Source organism: Aquarana catesbeiana, linkage group LG02 (genome assembly GCF_042186555.1).
Source record: "Aquarana catesbeiana isolate 2022-GZ linkage group LG02, ASM4218655v1, whole genome shotgun sequence".
NCBI classification, from domain to species: domain Eukaryota; kingdom Metazoa; phylum Chordata; class Amphibia; order Anura; family Ranidae; genus Aquarana; species Aquarana catesbeiana.
This window is the reverse complement of record NC_133325.1, coordinates 168735886-168758982: the sequence shown is the minus strand read 5'-3', so window position 1 is coordinate 168758982 and position 23097 is coordinate 168735886. Positions and strand designations below refer to the sequence as shown.

Here is a 23097-nt window from a genome sequence, read left to right as displayed (position 1 = left end):
ATAAGACTGAAAAGGGCTAGATGATGCAGAACATCCTCCAGCCAGGATGCTTTTGCTGCAATACTCATGTTCTCTCTGGCACTGTGATCAGCAGATATACGGTCCAAGGTCCATCACTGTTTCTCTTTTACGTTTGAGTGACATCAAGCATCAAGTTCTCGTGAGCACAATTTGTTTCTGAACGGCCAAGTAAAGTTTAGTGTAACAGCCATGCCCTGGTACTTGTAAGACTAGAATGGTGGATACAGGAGTTTGCAGCTGACAATTCCTGTGAGCCCTTTGTGCTCATATCTAAAAAAAAAAAAGCTCAAATTTTGCTAGGTTTTAGCAATAGTCCCCATTCCCATTTGGGAATGGGCCAATTAGTGTTTAGCCGCGGTAGACCCAGGGGAGGTTACCTGCAACTAGCTGCAGGCAGAAAGCCCCATTGAAAGTCTCTGGCCAATCATCTGCAGCTAATCCCTGCATGTGCCTGGTAGGAGTGCTGTATAAACTGCATGTAGCATCAGCTACATACAGTATGTAGCGATGTGTTCTGGCAGTGGTATGGGGACTTCCTGTCCTTTTCCCAGAACAAAATCAAGTATGCGCTGCTCAGCAACCCAGAGGAAGCTTTGTATTCTATGAATAAATACAAAGTTTCCTCCAGTTGGCTAAGGTGGAAATTTTGACATTATCCACCTGCCGTTCCACCTCAGCAAATCAGAGGAAGTCTTTTTTGTGTTCATTCATAAAATACAAAGTTTCCTGTAAGGCACTGGAAGCAGAAGCTCTCCCTCCCGAAGTCTTCTGGGACATATGACAGGTCCTAGAAGACTTCGGGGCCAGTCATAGACCGCAGCGCTGCTCACGCATGTGCAGTGTGCACCCGGCTGTGAGGCCCATAGTAGAGATGCTGGCGCCAACGAGGAAAGGACACGGGGAAAACACGAATGCGGTGAGTACACCGCTGGACTGTGGGACAGGTGAGTGGCTGTTTATTATTTTTGGAGCTGCTGACTTTTAATAAACAAATGACTGGAACGCCGCTTTAAGGCTGGGTTCACACTAGTGCGAATTGGATGCGGTTTTTCCTGCATCCAATTCGCATTACAGGAGAGTGTGCCCGGCTCTCAATGGAGCTGGTTCACACATCTCCGGGCAGCTGCGAAGCGGATTGCACAGGGGTCCTGTGTATCTTTGGCTCTGTTTCAGGTTCGAATTCAGGCAAAAATTCAGGCCTGATTTGTCCCTGAAACAGAGAACAGGGACGCGCAGGACTCTTGCTGTGAGCCACATCCGATTTAGGTGTAAACCCAGCCTAAAGGTTCAGTTATTTATTTATTTTTTTAAATAACAAACACGTTATATTTGCCTGCTCTGTGCAGCAGTTTAACACAGAGCAGCCCCGATCCTCCTCTTCTCAGGTCCCCCACTGGTGCTCCAGGCCCCTCCCTCCTGCTGAGTGCCCCCATAGCAAGCAGCTTGCTATGGGGGCACCTGAGCAGGCTTGTTCCTGAGCTGCTGCTCAGTGTGTCCATTTAACATTACTAAAATAACCAATTAATAGCGGAATTTGCACTGTCACATTTTTTTTACTTTGCAGCATCGGAGTAATTCAAATTACATTATATTAGGGGTGAAATAAGCTCATGTCTCTGCTGATTTAGTAACATGTTATACCCTGAATACGGGAGTAACATGTTATGAAAGGTGAACTTATCCTTTAAGCTGTTCATACATGGAACAAAATTTATTCAATTCAGAACTGACCGGCCAAATTTGGATTCATGTATGGCAAGGTGGCATTGGTATAGGGACTTCCTGTCCTTTTCCCAGAACAAAATCAAGTGGTGGTACAACAGAAGTTGATCTACTGATCAAATTCTGTACAACTGTCCTGTAGGATTTTTACCTCTGGATTAGCAGTGTCTTCCTCACTTTCAGAATACACTAGCCCAAAGGAGAAGATTCTTCCATCTACATCAAATGTGTGGATGGGGGAATCAAATCCCTTTTTTTTTTTTTTTTCTTTTTTTTTTTCTTTCACACTGGGCTATTGTTGGCGACGCTTTACTGTCGGTATTCGGCCAAGAAAGGGTTAAAAACCACCGCAAAGCGCCTCTGCAGAGGCGCTTTGCCGGCGGTATAGCCACGCTGTCCCATTGATTTCAATGGGCAGGAGCGGTGTATACACCGCTCCTTCACCGCTCCGAAGATGCTTGTTGCAGGACTTTTTTTCCCGTCCTGCTAGTGCACCGCTCCAGTGTGAAAGCACTCGGGGCTTTCATGTTGGAGAGACAGCAGCGGCTGTTTCGGGTCGGTTTGCGGGTGCTATTTTTAGCACAATAGCGCCTGCAAACTGCCCCAGTGTGAAAGGGGCCTTTAGAGTGGAGTGGTCATTTGTTGACCCTTGTGTGCACACCTGGTTCTGGGATATTTATAGCACTTTGTTTCAGAGCGTAGTATCTGAGGACTACATGCTAGATTTCCAATCTCTACCTCAGCCCCACTTCAGTTTTTCTAACCTACCTTCATCCTTGCATGAATAGCGGTCGTCCACACTGCTCTTGCACCATTGTCCACAAGGAGTCATAATCATTGTTCCAGGTAGGATAAAGATTCTAGGGTTTTTACTCAAACCTGTTCACCATTCCTCAGCGAAAGATGTTTGCCCCCATGTTGGATACTAAGGGTTTGAAACACGGGGACAGCCCCCAAAACATTGGCTGAGAATGCTGATAGGGAGCCGGTCGGCAGACCTTTTTTGGTCATGCCCCATTGACAAAAGACGGCTGAATTGTCAGACTGGCTGCAGTACACATGGGCCATATGTCAGCCAGTTTCTATTGAACCTTGATTGATGCTGCCTAACATCCAGCCCATGTTGACTAAGCTTTAGGCTTTGCAGTGGATGCCCTGGTGACTCCATGGAATCACGAATGCAATCATGAATAGCTGTCAATACATGGCTAAATGCCTGTGCAAATTTAGCATTAAGGTCAAATTTCCACCTTTCCCTGTCAAACTGCACCCCACCAGATCATGGCTACCTGGTCTTGTCGGGATCTCTCCAGAGACTGGACCCTCCGAGTGACGTCAGCGGCTGAATCTGGGTCACAGGAGTGCAGAAGGAAGTATGCTTTTGTGATCTATGGGAGAAGTAGGGCACAGAGCTTTCGCCCTACTTCTGCCTTAAATTTTACCAGGTGGGCGTTTTGCCTCAGCTGAAGCAGGCTTTATGTACAAAAAGAAAGGGGAATACCGTGCCCATACACTAAGTATTAAAAAGCAGCCAGCACAGCAAAGGACAAAATTGTGTAGCAAAATTTTTAAAAATGCAGCGCTAAGGTAAGAAGTACCTGTATAGCTACAAGGTAATTGTGTATAAATCAGCCAGTGGAAGTCAGTGTACCGTAACCACTTCCAGCCCGCCCTGTAGCAATATGATGTGCGCAAAGTGGTTCGGTTATCCTGACCGCTCGGCTGCTCTCCTGACGGGAGGGTCTGCAATGATTATCAGTGCAGTTCCCTTGAGGATGCCCATCCAGGACCACCAGAGGTGCCAATCAGTGCCCAATAGGGATGGCACTGCGCCCATCAGTGATGCCTGCCAGTGCCCCCTTGACAGTGCTGCTAAACAGTGCCATCAGTGCTGCATATAAGTGCCTCATTATCAGTGCCAATCAGTACTGCCTCATCAGTGCCTATCAGCGAAGGAGAAAACTTATTTACAAAGTTTTGTAACAAACAAAGAAAAACTTTATTTTTTTTGCAAAATTTTCTGTCTTTTTTTTATTTGTAGCGCAAAAAATAAAACCCCCAGTGGTGATCAAATACCACCAAAAGAAAGCTCTATTTGTGGAAAAAAAATTATAAAGATTTAGTTTGGGTATAGCATAGCATGACTGTGCAATTGTCATTCGAAATGTGATTGATCTAGGCAGGAAGGTGTATGAGTGCCCTGTATTAGGCCCCTTTCACACGAATGGACCATTCAGGTCCGCCTGTCAGTTTTTTAGGCGGACCTGAACGGACACTCCATGCAGGTCTATGGAGCGACGGATGTCAGCGGTTACCATGTCCGCTGACATCCGATCCGCTAAAATCAGACGTATGGCAATACGTTCGCATCCTGGCCGGGCGGATCGGATGAGATCTGATGAAAAAGGGCATGCTGTCCGTTTTCGTACGATCCCTCCATAGGAATCGGCGGTGCTCTGACAGGCCCCTCCCCGCCCAGTGAGCAGAGACGGGCCTGTCATCCGCCGGCTCAGCGGAGATTATCAGAGAGATCTCCTGCTGAGCTGGCGGACAGAGCTGAGCGGATCCGCCTCCTGGGAATGAGACCTTAAAGTGGTTAAAAGATCACTAGATCTATGTAAAACATGTGAACATTGACGTAAATAGTGTAAACCTCACGCTGATATGTGAGTAAACGGTGATCTAAAATTCATGACTATCAACAAAAATGATGAATAACAAAAAAATATATATAAACACAAAAAGGGAGAAAAAGAGTCCAATTGAGTCCACATAAGTAAGAAACAAATGTTCAAAGTAGATTCCAAAGAAAAGAAAGTAAGTCCTAAAGGCAGCAGCAAGGATCACATGTGTACAACCTCCACCAACTATGAAAAGGCTTACCAGAACGTGTGGACTCAATAAGGCTTATGCCCAAAGAGTCAGCATGGTAGGAGATGTATATACACCACTTGATCCTGGCCACAATAGGAAATGACCCCTCCATCCCTTGCATGGCTCAATGTAGTGATAACTGGTTAGGACCAGCAGCCTCAGATCGAAGGACAGTGTCTTCCTTGTAATGCTCAAACGGAATAGCCTAAGAGAGGCAAGATGCTCCACTTAGTTTAAAACCGTGAGGTATAAAAATGTATATTAAAAATCAGGAACACTCACATGTCAATGAATAAAAAGCGCTTGGATGGATATTCAAATAACAATCAATTTAACGCAATGGCACCAACAGGGCTTGTGCAGCATGCTTTAGTTGTAAGATTCTGCAGATGGCTCTGTGGCCCCGCTGAGCCCCCTTGATCATTTTATTGGTTCTCATCAGCCTGGTAGCTTTCATTTGTAATGTTGCCCAACACTCCAGTGTGAATTAAGGCTCCTAATGAACGATTAGAAAAATGGATTTTTGACTTGATGTAAAATCTTTTTCTCCAATTGTCTTCCAGGCCAGCATCCGAGAGATAGGCTCCTCCTTCCTGCAACAGGAAACACATTAGTCCACCATTATAAATTTGTTAGTCTCACCTGTGTGCCTCAGTTGTTTTGTGTTTTCTCTGAACCCACAGGAGCTGCAAACATTTGTTATTTTATCCAGTCTCTGTGCTTTCTGCAGGGGATTCCCTGACCAGAATCCCATTCAGCCAAAGGGGCCTTGGGAGGGCGATCAGGGGCAGCAATCTGTGCCTCAAGGCTCTGTCTGAAGTTTCGCCCCTACAGAGGGGTATGCAACTATCCCCCCACCTGCACTAAATGCCGCCGGCATTTTTTTCCCACAGCTACTGCTCCTCGATGGTGAAGGGCCATCCAGCGGAGCCCCGCACTCCAGGTGTTTTAGAGGTTCCCTCGCTGTGTGGGCGACCTGGGCCCCGACCTTCCTGCCCGATGATCATTTTCTGTTCCCACAGATATCTCCGCAAAATCCCCTCGTTTGCGGTTCTGAGAGGTGTAGCAAGATGACACCGGATGCATCATTTCTGGTCGGTGGCCATCCTTGTGGAGGCTGGAGCCTCCAGGGCAAGCACTTGAGTGAGTCCCTTCTGGTGAATCACTTTCAATCGGCTGCAGCACGGATTTAAAAAAATGAAAAGGCCTTTTATTGCTCCCCTCCCTATTGGAAACCCAGGAAAGAGGACGTGACAGGTGCAGGTGTGTCCACCAACCCGCACTGGGTCAGCTGGGGGTGGGCTAGAGCTGGAGCAGGAAGCATAAAGGGCTCTCTAACCAGAGGATCCCGATGGCTGTCCATCAAAAGAGCAAAAAGCCACAGGGCTTTCCCAGCACGACAAAATATACAAATGGTTGCAGCCCAGAAAACCCAGAACATTTCCGGTGCACCAAACTCTCAAACACATAGTCAAGAAGGAGTGGGATAAGCCAAAGGAGAAGCTCTTCATACCAGTTGCGGTCAAGTGCAGGTATCCATTTGCAGAGGAAGACACCAAGACTTGGGCGAAATGTCCCAAAGTGGATGCCTCCCTCGTGAGAGTCGCAAGCAACTCCGACTTAGCTTTTGGTAAGCTGGGGCGGCGATTTTGAATCCGGCAGTAGCTTCCACCTGCACAGCTCGCACCCTGTTAGCTAGCTGTCTCAACTGCAAGAGTTGCTAGGAGAAACGCATAGGGAAGAATTAGTGAGGACCATTCCCACACTAACCAGAGTGGCAGCCTTCCTAGGGGATGCCTCAACTGAAATAGTAGGATTGTGTGCTAGACGCCAGAGTAACCAAAACCTTCTAGACGAAAGAAAAGAATGAGGCAGTGCTAGGACCGATGATGTCCTCAATCCCAGCCATCGCCTGGGCACAGCTCCACATGAGGCCTCTACAGAATCACATTTTGACCCCGTAGGATAGTGATCCATCATCCTTAGAGAGGTCCATTCCTGTCCCTCGGTTGGTCAAACAATCTCTCTTCAGTGGTGGCTGAATTCGCTCTTACGCCAAGTGGCGCAGATGGGCGCAAGCCAGCCCTGTGAGGATCACCACAGCTGCCAGTACCCTAAAATGGGGGGGCGCACATGGGGGGGGGATTTCTGTACACGGGGATGTAACTCCAGATGGTTTCAAGCCTCCTAGTATATGAGGGAGTTAAAAGCCGTAGAGGAAGCGCGGAAAGCATTGAAACTAGCTATCCAGGGCAGAGATGTCCGGATTCAGTCAGACAACGGAGGCATACCTGAACAGGCAAGGAGAGACAAAATCCCCTCGTTTGAGCCTGACGGAAGCAATTCTGTCATGGGCCGAGACAAACATCAGGTCAAACTCTGGCATCCATCGAAGGGGACAGACAACACGCTGGCAGACTTTTTAAGTCAAAAGACCATAAAACAGAGTGGTCTCTAAACCAAGCAAGCTTCTTGTGGATCACGCAAACCTGGAGAGTGCCCGAGGTAGATCTGTTTGCCTCAAAGACAAATGCGAAACTGCCAAGGTTCTTCTCACTGGATCCCACAGATGGCAACATCAGAGTGGACACGTTCAATCAAAGCTGGGCACACCAGCTGTGTTTTGCATTTCCTCTGACCGCTCTAATACCAAAGGTGAGCCAAAGAATCAGGGAAGAAAGGGCAACAGTGATACCCATAGCACCTCACTGGCCCCAGGGAACATGGTTCAGTCACTCGAAGAAACTGTTTCCAGCCGCACCTGATACAGCAATACCTACTGGGCCTCCTATCACTGGGGCCAGTCAACCACCCGAATCACAAACTCATGAAGCTTTTGGCTTGGTTACTAAGAGGGTGAGGCTGCAAAAGAAAGAACTGTCGGACAAAGTGATCAACCCCATTCTAGCCAGCAGAAAACCCATAACTAGAGTGAGAAGAAAGTTTGTCTCCTGGTACAAGAACAAACAGGATTCCGACAGAGAATCATCCCAGCGATGGAAGGAGCAGACTTGAACCTTTCTGAGTACGCTGAAGGTACAAGTGGCAGCACTCTCCCCCTGCCTGGACACCAGATTAGCAAAGGATCCGTTTATAAAGAGATTCCTGATCTCGTTAAATAGAGCCAGACCCGCTAAAGTCGGTAGAACTCCGACATGGGACCTCTCCATGATGCTCAGAGGATTCCTCTCTCCGCCATTCGAACCACTGGAGGAGTGCTCAGATAAAAATCTTACACTAAAAACTGCACTCTTAGTGGCCCTAGCATAGGCCAGGGGAGTGGGTGAAAGTCAAGGTTTTTTACATGATGGAACCCCTACTCACTGATCCGGACAGATAAAATAGTCCTCTCGCCAAACCAAGTTTTTCTACCAAAAGTCTCTTCAACCTTCCACATGATGCAGAATGTGGTTATCCCATCTCTTCCTAAGTCAATGGATAACAGAAAAGAGACACATACAACAAGCTATACGTAATACTCATAGTTTATCTCAGGAGAACAAAGGGCTGGCAAAGAACTACCACGTCGTTTGTCCTCCATGCAGGAATCCATAGGGCAAAGCAGGCATCGAGAAGCATGACGGCCAGATGGATAAACCTTGACATACAGATGGCCTATCGGGCACAAAACCTTGCCCCCCAAGGGGGGGGTCAAAGCCTGGGTAACCTCGGTCTCAGAAAAGGCAGGGGCAACTCCGGAGCAGATCTGCAGGGCAGCGGCATGGTCGGGCTTCAGTACCTTCTCGAGGCACTACCGCATCGACCAGCTGTCAAGACCAGACATTGGTTGCAAGGTGCTCCAGGCCTTATCCTCACCCTAGTAAGTATTGCTTGATACATCCTCTCGGATGCTGCTCTGGAAGATGATTGGAGAAAACAGAGTTAGATACCTGGTAACTCTTTTTTTCTAAGTCCTCCAGGGCAGCACTAGTTCCGACCCTAAGCAATTATACCAGGTATTGTGGGGACGCATTGGCTTACTGAGAGTTCCTTCGGTACTTTAATACTACTAAGGCACACAGGTGAGACTAACAATCTTATAATGGTGGACTAATGTGTTTCCTGTTGCAGGAAGGAGGAGCCTATCTCTCGGATGCTGCCCTGGAAGACTTCTTAGAAAAAGAGTTACCAGGTACCTAACTATTATATATGTATATATTTTTTTTTTTTACACCCCCCCCCCCCCCCCCCCCCCCATTCTTATGAGCCTCTCACACTATTGCTTTGCTAAAAAACCGAGACATAATAGGAGTATGAGGGGTTAGGCCAATTCTGACATTTCTCTCCTACATGTAAAAATCATAATTTTTTTTGCTAGAAAATTACATAGAACCCTCAAACATTATATATGGTTTTTTTTAGCAAAGACCCTAGAGAATACAATGGCGGTCATTGCAACTTTTTATCTAGCACGGTATTTGCGCAGCAATTTTTCGAATGCATTTTTTTTGGGAAAAAAAACAGTTTTGTGCTTTAAAGAAAAACAAAACAGTTAAGTTAGACCAATGTTTTTGCATAATGTAAAAGAGGAAGTTAAGCCGAGTAAATAGATACCCAACATGTCACGCTTCAAAATTGCACACGCTTGTAGAATGGCGCCAAACTTCGCTACTTAAAAATCCCCTTAGGCGACACTTAAAAAATTTTTACTGTTTACATGTTTTGAGTTACAGAGGAGGTCTAGGACCAAAATTATTGCTCTCGCTCTAACGTTCGCGGCGATACCTCACGTGTGGTTTGAACACCGTTTTCATATGTGGGCGGGACTTGCGTATGCTTCTGCGTGCGAGCACACGGGGACAGGGGCGCTTTAAAAAATTTTTTTTTTACTTTATTTTAGTTTGACACTTTTTTCCAAAAAAAATGTTTTTGATCACTTTTATTTCTATTACAAGGAATGCAACCATCCCTTGTAATAGGAATAAGCATGACAGGTGCTCTTTACAGTGAGATGTGGGGTCAATAAGACCCCACATCTCACCTCTAGGCTTAGAAGCCTGAAATAAAAAAAAAAAAAAAAAAAGAATCACCGCTTCCCAGCCGAACCGGCGCTGTTTTTTTTAATACAGAGGCCGGGCGTGACGTTATAACATGGTGCCAGGCCTCCGAACACTCATAGAGACTCCAGTGACCATCTGGTCCGCCTGAAATCTCTATGCTAAACATCCAGGGCTGGCGGATCCTGTGACTGACTCACCGATCGTAGAGGTGAGCTGGTACAAGCACCAGAGGGCGGCGGGAGGGGGGGGACGTCCCCTCTCGCCTCCCGTAAGAACGATCAAGCGGTGGAACAGCCGCTATGATCATTCTTAAGGTGCGCAGATTCGCTAGCTCTAAAAGACGATATCTGGATGATGTCTGTAGCTACAGGCATCACTCAGATATCCCCGCTCAAAGCCGAGGACGTCATTTGGCGTACGGCGGGCGGGAAGCGGTTAAGCAGGAAAAATCATTTGGCAAGCAATCTGGATTTTAATGCAGAAGAGGCATACCATGTGTCTCCTGTGCAAAAAATTTAATTACCTGCCTGTAAGCGCTGCTCACTGTATACATTTTGGCAATGCTGGGATGAATGAACTCCTTCTTACGATGTCATCTTGGCCGGCCAATGAGAGTGGCTGAGGATTGGTACTTGAAAACTGATCCAACTGAAGATGACAGTGGCAGGGAGCTCCAGGACACCACCACGCTGGATAGAAGGTGAATATAGTTCCGCTTTTTAATGTATTACAAGAAAAGGATTTTACAGTTAGTAGAGCTGCACAATTGTCAAGAATCGTTATCGCGATCTTGACTAAAGTGTTTCACAATTCTTTCTATGCAAAGACTTCTCTCTGCTCTTCTGAAGCCACAGCCCTCAAAAGAAAGGAAGAGAAAAACTGGACAGTCTGCCAAGAATCAAAACATTCTTGATCAGTTGAACTTAAGTATAAATATTGTAACAATTTGTCAATGGACTTGTGTGTAAGTGAAAAAAGTTTAACCACTTAAACACTAAACCTTTTAACCTTTTTCTGACATTTGTTGGTTTCAAGTTAAAGAGGGAGTCCACCTAAAAAAAAAAAAAAATATATATATATTAAAAGCCAGCAGCTACAAATACTGCAGCCACTGACTTTTAATAAATGGACACTTACCTGTGCTGGAGTCCAGCGATGTCGGCAGCCGAAGCCGATCAATCGCTCGGCTCTCGGCTGCTGCCGCCGCCATTCTCTGTGAGGGAATCAGGAAGTGAAGCGTTGCGGCCTCACTTCCCGGTTCCCTACTGCGCATGCGCGAGTCGTGCTGCGGGTCCTAAGTGGTCCCCGCTATCTCCTGGGACCTGTGTGTTTCCCAGGAGACAGCGGGGGGTGCGGGAGGGGGCGTGACTCCTGAGGAGTCTATTCCAGGAAGTGGGTGCAAATACCTATAGTAGACAGGTATCTACACCCCCCTCCCCACTGAAAGGTGCCAGTTGTGGCACCGGACGGGGGGAGGAATCAGATGAGCGGAAGTTCCACTTTTGGGTGGAACTCCGCTATTAAAATCATTTTTTTTTTTTTTTCGCTAGAAAATAACTTAGGAACATATATATATAAAGTAGACACCCTAGAGAATAAAATGGTGGTTGTTGCAATATTTTATGTCACACTGCATTTGTGCAGCGGTCTTTCAAATGCAATTTTTTTAAAAAAAATGATTTAATGAATTAAAAAAAAAAAAAAACTAACCAGTAAAGTTAGCCCATTCTTCTTCTTCTTTTTTTTTTTTTTTTTTGTATAATGTGAAAGATTTTACATCGCGAGAATCGTGAGAGAATCGTGATCTTTTTATTCTAAGCAAAAAAATCGTGTTTCTCATTTTGGCCAGAATCGTGCAGCGCTAGTCAGCAGCTACAAATACTGTAGCTGCTGACTTTTAAAATAAGGACACTTACCCGTCCAGGGCGCCTGCAATGTTCTCACCCGAAGCCGACCTGTTCCTCGGCTCCAGGTGGAGGCGCCGGCGTTTTCATTCAGGGAATCAAGAAGTGAAGCCTTGTGGCTTCACAGCCTGGTTCTCTACTGCACATGTGCAAATCTCACTGCCCATTGTGAGTGGTCCCTGCTGTCTCCTGAGACCTGTGTGTCTCCTGGAAGGCAGTGGGGGGGGGGGGGGGACGGAGGAGGGGGACGGACATTTTCCTTTAATTTCACTTTTGATGATCCCACTTTTGATGACGGGTGTTCTGATCCCTCTCCACTCTATCCAAACCAAAAAAAAAAAAAAAGTTTTGCCTTTAGTTTAAGCAGAACAAAGAACTGCATTTTTTTTTTTTCTTTACAGTTATTTGTTCATAAAAAAAGTTTATATATTTCAAATATTACATCAACCGTCTTTTGTTATCTTTTTTGTGATCCCTCACACAGCAGGAATCTATCTGGAAGAATAATCCAATCAGGAATCTTCTGCACTGCTCGGTGCTGTCAGTCTAACACAGAGAGCTTGCTGATGAGAGGATGCATTATGTTTTTTTTTTTTTTTTGTTTGTTTTTTTTTTACTGTCCCCTTACAGGCAGGGACAGATTCTTTACCAAGGTGTTCAGCTTTAGACCCCATACACACTATGCAACTTTTGTTATCAGATTTACTTTAGATTTACCAAAACCATGTAGTGAAAGGGCCTGCCTGATTGCATACAAATTGAAACTCTTAAGGTTTGACCTCATATTATATGGTTTCGGTAAATCTGAAGGAAAAAATCTACAGAAAATTGTTTAGTGTGTATCCAGCTTAGCTTCAAAGTTTGGAAAGGGAGAAAGCAAAGCATGACCACTTCTTTAGCCAGTAAAGCCATTCATACAAGTGTAACAAGTTAAGGGATGGAAAACCCTGCTTCTACCTGCTCCCAGCATGCACTGGCCTTGAGTGCGGAAATTCCTATCCTGTGCCCCAAGTGTATGAGTTTCCTTAGACGGCTCATGAAAAATATAGCTGTTATGAACATTCACCCATAAGCCCTTGTTCACATTGAATGCCGATTTGAAATCACGGGACTTCATCTGAAATCGCATGATTCCAAAGCTGCATGTCAGTGTGACTTTGAAGACATCTGTGCGGCTTCATGCACAGATGTCTATGCAAGTTGCACCCGAAATTGCCAAAAGTAGTGCAGGAGCTATTTTTTCAAATTAATGCGGCATCGCAAAGTCGGCGTCGCAGCGGTTTGAACATGGCCATTGCCGACAATAGGGTGCGACTTGTCATGCGATTTGACTTGTCAAATTGCAATCTAAGGCCCTCCAATGTGAACAAGGGCTTAATGCATTAGTATGATCTATCCTAAAAGAAATTCAGGTAATACGTGATTTTAGAGCTAGGACATTGCTGACGGGGGTGATGGAAATAAATTGGCAGTGCCTGTGTTTTGGTGGGCCTTCTGATATCCATGATTCAAGCCTTGATCTATCTGTACATAATGAAGGGTAATAAATTCAGTTGGGTGTTAAGGGGTTAATTCTGGCTGACCCCCCCATTGCTTCCAGACTCCTCCTGTATATGCCCTTTTCTGTCTTGTGGGAATGACTGCTATTCTTCCTGAGGGTAATAAATATCAATTTACTGGCTGGCAGGCTCTTTGTCCCGGTTATTTCATCTGGTTGGAGGCGAGAGAATGTAGAGGATGATCTTTTCCTTCCCCCATCCACTCCCTGTCCTGTCTGTCTATACAGGCACAGAGCACACTGACACAGACACCTTACAGTCTTATCAGAATCGCCACCAATATGGCAGCTGCCGCTGGCCGGAGCGCCCTCCCTGAGTCCAGCCTGTCTTACGGGGGAACTTAATGGAGACCTGTCAGTAATCAGCCTGGTGGGTGTAGAAGAGGGTTAACTATCCATTCTACCTCTGTCTGGCAGACTATAATTCTGACTGATGCCGAGTGTGTCACATGGCCCGTAATAATGCCCAATAACGCATACATTTTTTCATAGACATTGTATTATTTGTAAAAGCAAAAGGATCAGTCTTGTACAGCTAGCTACCAGTATGTAACTAGAAAAAACATAAATGCTCTGGATAAATATTGTTGGAGAAATATGTGGCTGAAGCAAAGCTTTAATGGACAGATTGAAAGGAATTTTATGAAATATCAGGTTGTGGATGGTCGGTATCATATATATATATATATATTTTTTTTTTTTTTTTTTTTTGTTCTGTTTTTTTAGATGCAGCAGTATCTGCACTGAGGGGTCCAAATCGATTCCTGAAAGTTGACAGCTCGTTTTTGCAAACAGGATGGTTCACTAGCGGGTTAAATTGCGTTGTGTGAACACAGAGAAGCGGGACCTCAATCTCATTTTTAATTTGTTATGTTTGTAAACTTTACTGTTGAGTTGCCCAGTGAACCAGTTATGAGAAGAACTCAGTCCCATTACACCTGCCTTTGAACATCTGGTGCCCCAGGCTTTCACATCAGACATTTGTCAGCGTTCCGGAAAGTACATCAGCCAATCCAGGATGTATTACATAAAATGTATGCCATTTTCCTGTTTGGGTAAAGGACAGTGACCCTATCATAATAACGTTTGGTTTGCCTCCTTTGTATACGATCTTGGCCTTCTCTTAACGTTACTGACTCTGTACTTTCCACTTGTAACTTAGTTAAAGTCTCATTTAAATGTATTTTGTAATTGAATTGGACTAACGCACTTAATTTAATCAGGTAACATGCTCTATTTTCTTTTTTTGCAGACAAGATGGATCCCTAGCAATCTCTGTAGATCGATCTCTCAGAGCTCCAAAGGAATACTCAAAGAGTCAGTGATTACCAATCAACTCTGCCTCTTCCCACCACGGGAACCTGACACGCTGTGACTACACCATGTTGGGCCGTGAGGATCGCACACAGACCTAACGCCTATACTGTGCCGCGATGAGCAGGTACTTTGAACACCTGGAACTTTCATGGTTGCAATGACACTTACAGTCATCAGATACTGAGATGTTGAAAATGGCGCTAACAGAAAGCAAGCCATTCTCCATAACTGGACTGCACAGGCCAAATTAATTCCAGCTTTAGATAGCTAAAGCACAGCTAAAACTGATGGCAAACAGAAAGTTGCATCCATCAGTAAATATTGTTTCAGTAACCACTGAGTATTTTCAATAAGTTACTTCTTTACGGAGGTCCGCCCACAAAAATAAATAAATAAAAGCCAGCAGCTACACATACTGCAGCTGCTGGCTTTTAATAATCGGACACTTACCTGTCCTGAAGTCCAGCGATGTCGGCACCGCAGCTGTTTCCATCAGCTGTTGGGTGCTGCCACCACCATTGCGGGTAAGGGATCCCAGCAGTGTAGCCTTACGGCTTCATGCCTGGAACCCTACTTTGCATGCGTGAGGCCCTGCTCTTCTCTTCTACTGGCGATGGGGAGGAGGAGAAGGGGGCCCCGCGGTGACGACATGGGCCGCGGCACGGACTCACGCAAATGGGAACAGGATACCTGTCCCCACCGAAAGGTGCCAATTGTGGCACCAGAGGGGGAGAGGAGACAAATGAGTGGAAGTTCCACTTTTGGGTGGAACTCCGCTTTAACTCATAGAAATAGTAATAGTTTTATTTGCTCTCATTCTGTGAAACGTAGTTTACCTGGCTGATGCTCTGACTTCAACCCTTTTAGCCAGTGACACAGAACAAGTATGCAGATAAGAAGTCTTGACTTTATTGTGACTTTTCTGATATGCATACTTGTCAAGGGCCTGTGACCAAATATTTTAGCCAGGGTGTATCGGTATTATAGTCAGGTAACCAGGATTTTTTGAAGGAGATTAGAAGTATACTTTCTTAGCTTTTTCTCATGAAAGTGTAACTTTAAATTATTTTGCCTATTTTCTATAGGCATACACGTACCTTTAAATTGTAGATGGCCGGGTCGTTTAGGTACAATTGTGCTCATAAGTTTACATACCCTGGCAGAATTTATAATTTCTTGGCCATTTTTCAGAGAATATGAATGATAACACAAAAAGATTTCTTTCATTAATGGTTAGTGTTTGGCTGAGGCCATTTATGATCAATCAACTGTGTTTACTCTTTTTAAATCCCAATCACAGCAGAAACTACCCAAATGACCCTGATCAAAAGTTTACATACTCCAGTTCTTAATACTGTGTATTGCCCCCTTTAACATCAATGACAGCTTGAAGTCTTTTGTGGCGTTTGTGGATGAGGCTCTTTATTTTCTCAGATGATAAAGCTGCCCATTCCTCTTGGCAAAAAGCCTCCAGTTCCTGTAAATTCTTGGGCTGTCTCGCATGAACTGCACGTTCGAGATCTCGCCAGAGTGACTCAATGATATTGAGGTCAGGAGACTGAGATGGCCACTCCAGAACCTTCACTTTATTCTGCTGTAGCCAATGACAAGTCTATTTGGCCTTGTGTTTTGGATCATTGTCATGTTGGAATGTCCAAATACGTCCCAAGCGCAGCTTCCTGGCTGATGAATGCAAATGTTCCTCCAGTATTTTTTGATAACAAACTGTATTCATCTTGTCATCAATTTTGACCAAATTTCCTGTGCCTTTTTGTAGCTCACACATCCCCAAAACATCAGCGATCCACCTCCGTGTTTCACAGTAGGAATGGTGTACCTTTTATCATAGGCCTTGTTGACTCCTCTCCAAATGTGACGTTTATGGTTATGGCCAAAAAGCTCAATTTTGGTCTCCTCACTCCAAATGACTTTGTGCCAGAAGGTTTGAAGCTTGTCTCTGTGCTGTTTGACGTATTGTAAGTGGGATCATTTGTGACATTTGCATAGTAATGGCTTCCTTCTGGCGACTCGACCATGCAGCCCATCTTTCTTCAAGTGCGTCCTTATAGTCCTGAAGTTATTTGTGGGTTTTTCTTTCCATCCTGAACAATTTTCCTGGCAGTTGTGGCTGAAATTTCAGTTGGTCTACCTGACCGTGGTTTGGTTTCAACAGAGCCCCTCATTTTCCACTTCTTGATTAGAGTTTGAACACTGCTGATTGGCATTCTCAATTCCTTGGATATCTTTTTATATCCCTTTCCTGTTTTATACAGTTCGACTACCTTTTTGTCCTGCAGATCCTTTGATGACAGTTATTTTGCTTTCCCCATAACTCAGAATCCAGAAACGTCAGTGCGGCACTGGATAAAAGATGCAAGGGTCTGTCAGGAGTCCAGAAACTCATTGACCTTTTATACACACACACTAATTGCAAGCAAACAGATCACAGGTGAGGATGGTTACCTTTTAATATCCATTCAAACCCCTTTGTGTCTACTTGTTTGTATGTTTTCAGGCCAAAATCATCAGGGTCATTTGAGTAGTTTCTGTTGTCATTATGATTTAAAAAGAGTAAAAATAGTTGATTGATAATAAATGGCTTCAGCCAAACACTAACCATGAGCGAAAGAAATGTTTTTGTGTTATCATTCATATTCTCTGAAAAATGGCCAAGAAATAATAAGTTCTGCCAGGGTATGTACACTTATGAGCACAACTGTATCAGGTTTTGATGTTTTCAGGGTCCCCACCCACCTTCCCCAGCAGTTCCCTCAAATTAAAGTCCAACACAAAGAAGGGAAGACTGTCATAATGGCTGCAGCAAATGTGGACATCTGAAAACTCACCCAAATCTGGAGCACATCCTTCAACTTGAGTCCCTGAAAAGTCTAAAAAAAACATTGGGTGGTTTAGCTCTCCAGCACTTTTTAAAAACGAAAATACCAGATTTGGGCGGATGTATCTTTTTTTGAAGTTATTTTATAGATTACACAATATGTGTGCTATATTGGAATAGTACCGTTTACTATAAAACTGTCTAAAGTAATGTTTTTTGTGCCATCCTGTCCCTACAGGTACAAGAAAGAGGAGAGAACAAAATGAATGGCGGCAGTGAAAGTGGAGGAGGAGATAACTATGGAGGGGTCCCAGTGGTCCAGGTGCCTATTGGCTGGCAAAGGAGGGTGGAGCCAGGCACTGTGGTTTACATAAGGCAAGACAAAATATATATAATTTTTTTTTTTTGTTAGTGTTGAAGCAATATCAACCTCATTAGTGTTTGTTTGTGTACAGTCAATATATTCAGAAATATTCATTTAAAAAATGTAAAATACCTGAATGCAAATTTACAATATTTTGCATTTCAATTAATGTGTAAATGCATATGCAAAATAGTAATTTCTTAGTCATACAGTACAGGACAAAGGATCTTTAGTCTTTATCATGGGTTATATGCATCTACCTTAAGGTGATTGGACAACAAAGAGACCTGCAGGGACATCCCTTTTATAACCCCTCCCACTCCCAGCTAGCCACCTTGGCACATGGTGTATCGTGTTGACTTAACAGCAGGGTACTATACAGGTCCAGGTCTGTGGTCTGGAGCTCTGTTCTTTAACCACATACCGAGCAGCGCACGACGATATATGACGGCACAATGGCACAGCTGGGTAAATGGGTGTACAGATACACCCCCTTTAAGAAGCGGCATTGTGGGCGCGCGCGTGCTCTGTGACTTCTGGAGTGCAGCATGGAAGGGATGACGATGGCGGTGCGGAGGATGGTCTATGTGGACCGCTTTACCTCGGATGCCTGCATATTTGGATGTGCCTGTTTTAATCATCAACCATGTAAGTTGCTAAATGTTGTACCTTCATTAATTGTAACCATATTGCTACACTTAGAGGCGTCTCTCTTCTCTTTTATACTCTGTTGTGACATGACACTACTTGTATATCAAGACATCGCTTGTATATCAAGTCGAAATGTATTTAAAAATTTTGCTTGTCTTGCAAAATGCTCTCAAACATGGGGGAAACCAGATAGCAAATTCCCACGCAGGGGATATGGACATGAAACATAAGGTAGAAGTTCACGTGAAAATACATATAATAAAACATATTTTGAGGGTATAGATTATAAACTGACACCGACCCGCAAGCCAAGGCTGGGGGTCCTAGAATAGTCGGATGTATAGTAGGGAATGAGTAGGACCACCATGGGGCCCACACCTTAAGAAATTTGGCATGGGAGTCGTGGAGGACGTTGGACATTTTTTCATGAATCATAAGGGTCCTCAAGGTATTCTTTACCTCCAAAAATGAAACAGACGGCTTTTTCCAGGCCCTTGCTATTGTTCGTTTGGCTGCGATAAATAGGTATGTGGCTAGCTTCTGCTGGTGAGAGAAAAGGCCTGGGATCGGGCAATAGAGTAATGCAAATATGGGGTGCTTGTGGAAGGGTACATGAAATAGGGAGGAAAGTGGGCCAAAAACCCTTGACCAGAATCCTACAGGACGGGGGCAAGACCACCATGTGTGCAGTTCCTCACTGGCCACATCCCCCCGGAAGCATCTGTCATTGCATGTTGGGTTTGACTTGGCGATAAGGGCTGGGACCCAGTACCAGTGCAGGAGGACCTTATAGGCTGCCTCCAACGTGGCAGTGTTAAAAGAGCACTTTGCTATGCTGGACCAGGTCTTACTCCAGTCCACAAGATCTATGGGGGGCAGGTCACATTCCCATTTAAACACATAAGAAAGGGTAGTGGGAGTGCCGCCGGCGGTTAGCAAGGAGTAGATCGTGGAGATGGTGCCGCGAGCGCCTGGGCAATGCTGGCAGCTGTGCTCAAAGGCAGTCATTTGATATGGAAGGGAGCCAAGGCGCCGGAGGGAAGTTATCCAGTGTCGCAGCTGAATGTAACGGAAGAGTTCAGCTGGCGGAGCTTCATGGCTGTCTTGGATTGAGGATCATGTGGGGAAAGCGCAAGAAAATGTGGGGTTGTTCCAAGCCAGGTGGGAACATAGGGGTACTCAAGAGGGGAAGTAGCGGCAGGAATGGGAACATAAGTTTGCCCGAGTACCGTATCGAGTCCCATAATTTCAGACTGTGTATCATGAGGGGGCTGGCAGAAGGAGGTCGCATTTGGGCACCTTCAGAAGAACCCATAGGGGGATGTCAGATGGAGCATGGAGAGTTGGGAAATATGAGCTGCCTGATAATATTTTGCAATGTCCGGAATGCCCAGCCCACCCCGTAACCTATGAGGTAAGAGCGGGAAACTCTGGGGCGCTTATGTGCCCAGATAAAGGTGAATGTCTGTTCTGGAGTAGCCGCAGATAGAAAGCAGGGACCCAGACAGGAAGAGTCCGAAAAAATTAAATAATCTTTGGGAGGATGGTCATTTTGACCGCGTGGATACGGCCAATCCTGGATAAGGTGGGGAATCGCCATGAGAGCTGTGATAGTGCGCAAAAGTGGGTAGTAGTTGGAGAAGCATAAGAGGGGGTCAACTTGATGCCCAAGTAGTCCACTGAGGAGCTTACCCAGCAGTAGGGGAAGGAAGATTGGAGATGCGAGGCTAGGGAACCTGGGAGAGTAATGTTCAGGGCGGTTGTTTTGCATGGGTTGATTTGGAGGCCTGAAATAACAGCAAAGCGGGTTAGAAGGGCCTGGAGGTTCGGGATGATAGACTTGGTGAGGGTCAGGAGGGCATCGTCTGTGAACATGTTCAGTTTATAGCAATTGCCCGTATAGGGGATGCCCTTGATGTTGGGGTCTGCCCTAAGGGCAATAGCCAGCGGTTCGAGGGCAAGAACAAAAAGGACCAGGGACAGAGGGCATCCTTGCCTCGTTCCCCTGGAGATGGGAAAGGAGGCTGAAAGGCAACCAGCATAGCAGACTGAGGCAGAGGGGGTTGAGTAGAGGGCCATCAACCACGACAGGATCGAGTCTCCAAAACCCCAACGCTGTAGCATGTATCGCAAATAGTCTCAGGAGAGGGTAATATAATATACATATTAATATTTTATATATTTTTATATATATAATATATTCTCAAGCGACAGGAGAAAACCAGGTATTTTGCATTGCTGCAGTAAGGTTATCAAGTGGATTGCTTTTTTTTTTTTTGATCCATCATCTGAAGGGCGCTGCAGATAACCCACAGTTATTATTACACAGAATTTATACAGCTTCAACAGTTTGCGCAATGCTTTATAATAAAAACTAAAGAATAAAGGGCTCATTTCCTATACTTCAAGAAACAGGTTTTAGTGGCGAGTCAAAAATCCTGTTTAATACTACTATAAAAATATGTAGTAAATGAAAACTAACAGACTTAACGTGCCATTCTGTGCCAATAATAGTAATGTTAAGTTTTTTCTATTACCTTATTGATGATACCTGATATTTGATATATAGTCACATCTTGGAAATGATTAAACCTGGTAGAAAATGCAGTGTGGTAGTTTGGGCACTTTATAAGCATTTTGTTTACATTTTTAGTTGACCTATAGATGTAATATTACATTTGGCCTTTCATTTGTTGATTTAAAAAAAATATCTGTCTTATAGTCCAAGTGGTACAGTTCTTGCCTCTATGGATCAGTTGAAGACCTACCTAGTAACGGATGGAACCTGTAAGTGTGGGTTGGAGTGTCCCCTTAACATCTACAAGGTGAGTGTTATCTTATTTTCTCCATTGCTCATTCTAGGTTTTACTGGAAACAGAATTGTAGTAAGAAAAGACAAATCTTATTTCTTTCTCGTCCAATGAGGGTCATAGGAAATTGTATACTGTCATGTTATACTTCTGCTACTGGAGGACTGGACACTGGCAAAGGAAAAAAATCAATGTGCCAGCCCAGGATAACCCCCTCCACCCATCGTGTTTTTTTTTTTTTTTTTATAGCGTCCTGAGATGATGGATGCGTTTTCTTCAGCTCTGCTCTAGCTTTTTTATTTGTTTCTTCAATTTCTGTTTAATCAAGATTTCTTGCTTCATCGCTGCTCGAGCTGGTTTCTACATGCTAGCTATCCATACCAGCCTTTCCTTGTCATAAGCTTAATAATAGCATGCAATGCCAATCTGCAGTTTCCAAAGTGAGCAAAATACTTTTTTGTTTTGAGAGGTATGGACTGTAGAGAGAAACATTCTTTTACCCCTACAAATCATTAGTAAGACTTCATCTGGAATATGCAGTTTAGCTTTGGGCACCAGTTCATAAAAAGGATATCGGGGAACTGGAGAAAGTGCAGAGAAGGGCAACCAAACTGATAAGAGGCATGGAGGAGCTCAGCTATGAGGAAAGATTGGCTGAGCTAAATTTATTCTCTCTTGAGAAGAGGAGATTAAAGGAGGATATGATCTACATGTACAAATACATAAGTGGTCCATATAGTGAACTTGGTGTTGAATCATTCGCTTTAAGGTCATAACAGAGGACACAGGGGCACTCTTTATGTCTGGAGGAAAAGAAATTTCATCTCCAAATACAGAAATGTTTCTTCACAGTAAGAGCTGTGAACATATGGAATAGACTCCCTCAAGCTGGTTCTGGCCAGCTCAGTATATTGTTTTAAGAAAGGCCTGGATTCTTTCCTAGATGCACCTAATAATATAACTAGATACTAATATTTCTACAGTCATGGCCAAAAATATTGGTACCCCTGCATTTCTGTCAGATAATGCACCACTTCGCCCCAGAAAAATTGTTGCAATTACAAGTATTTAGGCATTCTCATGTTTATTTTTGTTTGTATTGGTATGACACAAAAAAGTGGAGAAACAAAAAGCCAAATCTGACACATTCCACACAAAGTTTCAAAAATGGACTGGACAAAATTATTGGCACCCTCAATTTAATATTTGATAGCCCACCCCTTGGAGAAAATAACTCAATCGCTTCCTGTAACCACCAATGAGTTTCTTACACCTCTTTACTGGAATTTTGGATCACTCTTCTTTCGCCAACTGCTTCAGGTCTCTCAGACTGGAATGGTTCCTTTTCCCAATTGCTGTTTTGAGATCTCTCCACAGGTGCTCTATGGGATTTAGATCTGGAGTCATTGCTGGTCATTTCAGTACTCTCCAGCACCTTGTCTTAAGACCCCTTTCACAGTGGAGCGTTTTGCAGGCGCTATAGCATTAAAAATAGCTCCTGCAAACGGAGCAGTGTTTTGCAGGCGGATTTAACCCCCTTTTTGGGCGCTAGCGGGGGGGGGTTAAAACCGCCCCCACTAGCAGCCGAATAGCGCAACTAAAACGACGGTAAAGCAGCGCTAAAAATAGCGCCACTTTACCACTGACGCCAGTGTGAAAGGGGTCTAAACCTTTTCTGAGTACTATTTGATGTGTGCTTTGGGTCAGTGCCCTATTGTAAGACCCATGACCTCTGACGGAGACCCAACTTTTTGACACTGGGCCCTACATTGCACCGCAGAATTCTTTGGTAGTCTTCAGATTTTATAATGCTATGCACACAGTAAAGATACCCAGTGCCTGAAGCAGCAGAGCAACCCCAAAACATCAGTGAACCTCCAACATGTTTGACTGTAGGGACTGTATTCCTTTCTTTAAAGGCCTCATTCGTTTTTCTGAAAACAGTGGAATGGTGGGCTTTACCCAAAAGCTGTCATTTTGTTTCATCTATCCACAGCACATTCTCACAAAAAGATTTTGGCTTTCTCAGGTAAGTTTTGT

At 44.5% G+C, this 23097-nt stretch overlaps 1 protein-coding gene across 5 annotated transcripts in view; it reads left to right on the top strand.

Moving 5' to 3' along the window:
- MBD6 (methyl-CpG binding domain protein 6) overlaps nucleotides 1–23097 on the top strand; it is a 153619-nt gene that overhangs the window by 34372 nt on the left and 96150 nt on the right. For 4 of the 5 annotated variants that reach the window (XM_073613787.1, XM_073613790.1, XM_073613789.1 and 1 more), the window contains exons 2-4: nucleotides 14332–14520; nucleotides 17471–17607; nucleotides 20970–21072. In XM_073613787.1, the coding sequence (XP_073469888.1) occupies nucleotides 17495–17607; nucleotides 20970–21072 (216 nt within the window). In that variant the 5' untranslated portion in view covers nucleotides 14332–14520; nucleotides 17471–17494. Of the gene's footprint in view, nucleotides 1–13839; nucleotides 14114–14331; nucleotides 14521–17470; nucleotides 17608–20969; nucleotides 21073–23097 lie in introns of those variants that run through there. The other variant, XM_073613788.1, reaches the window with a different exon arrangement.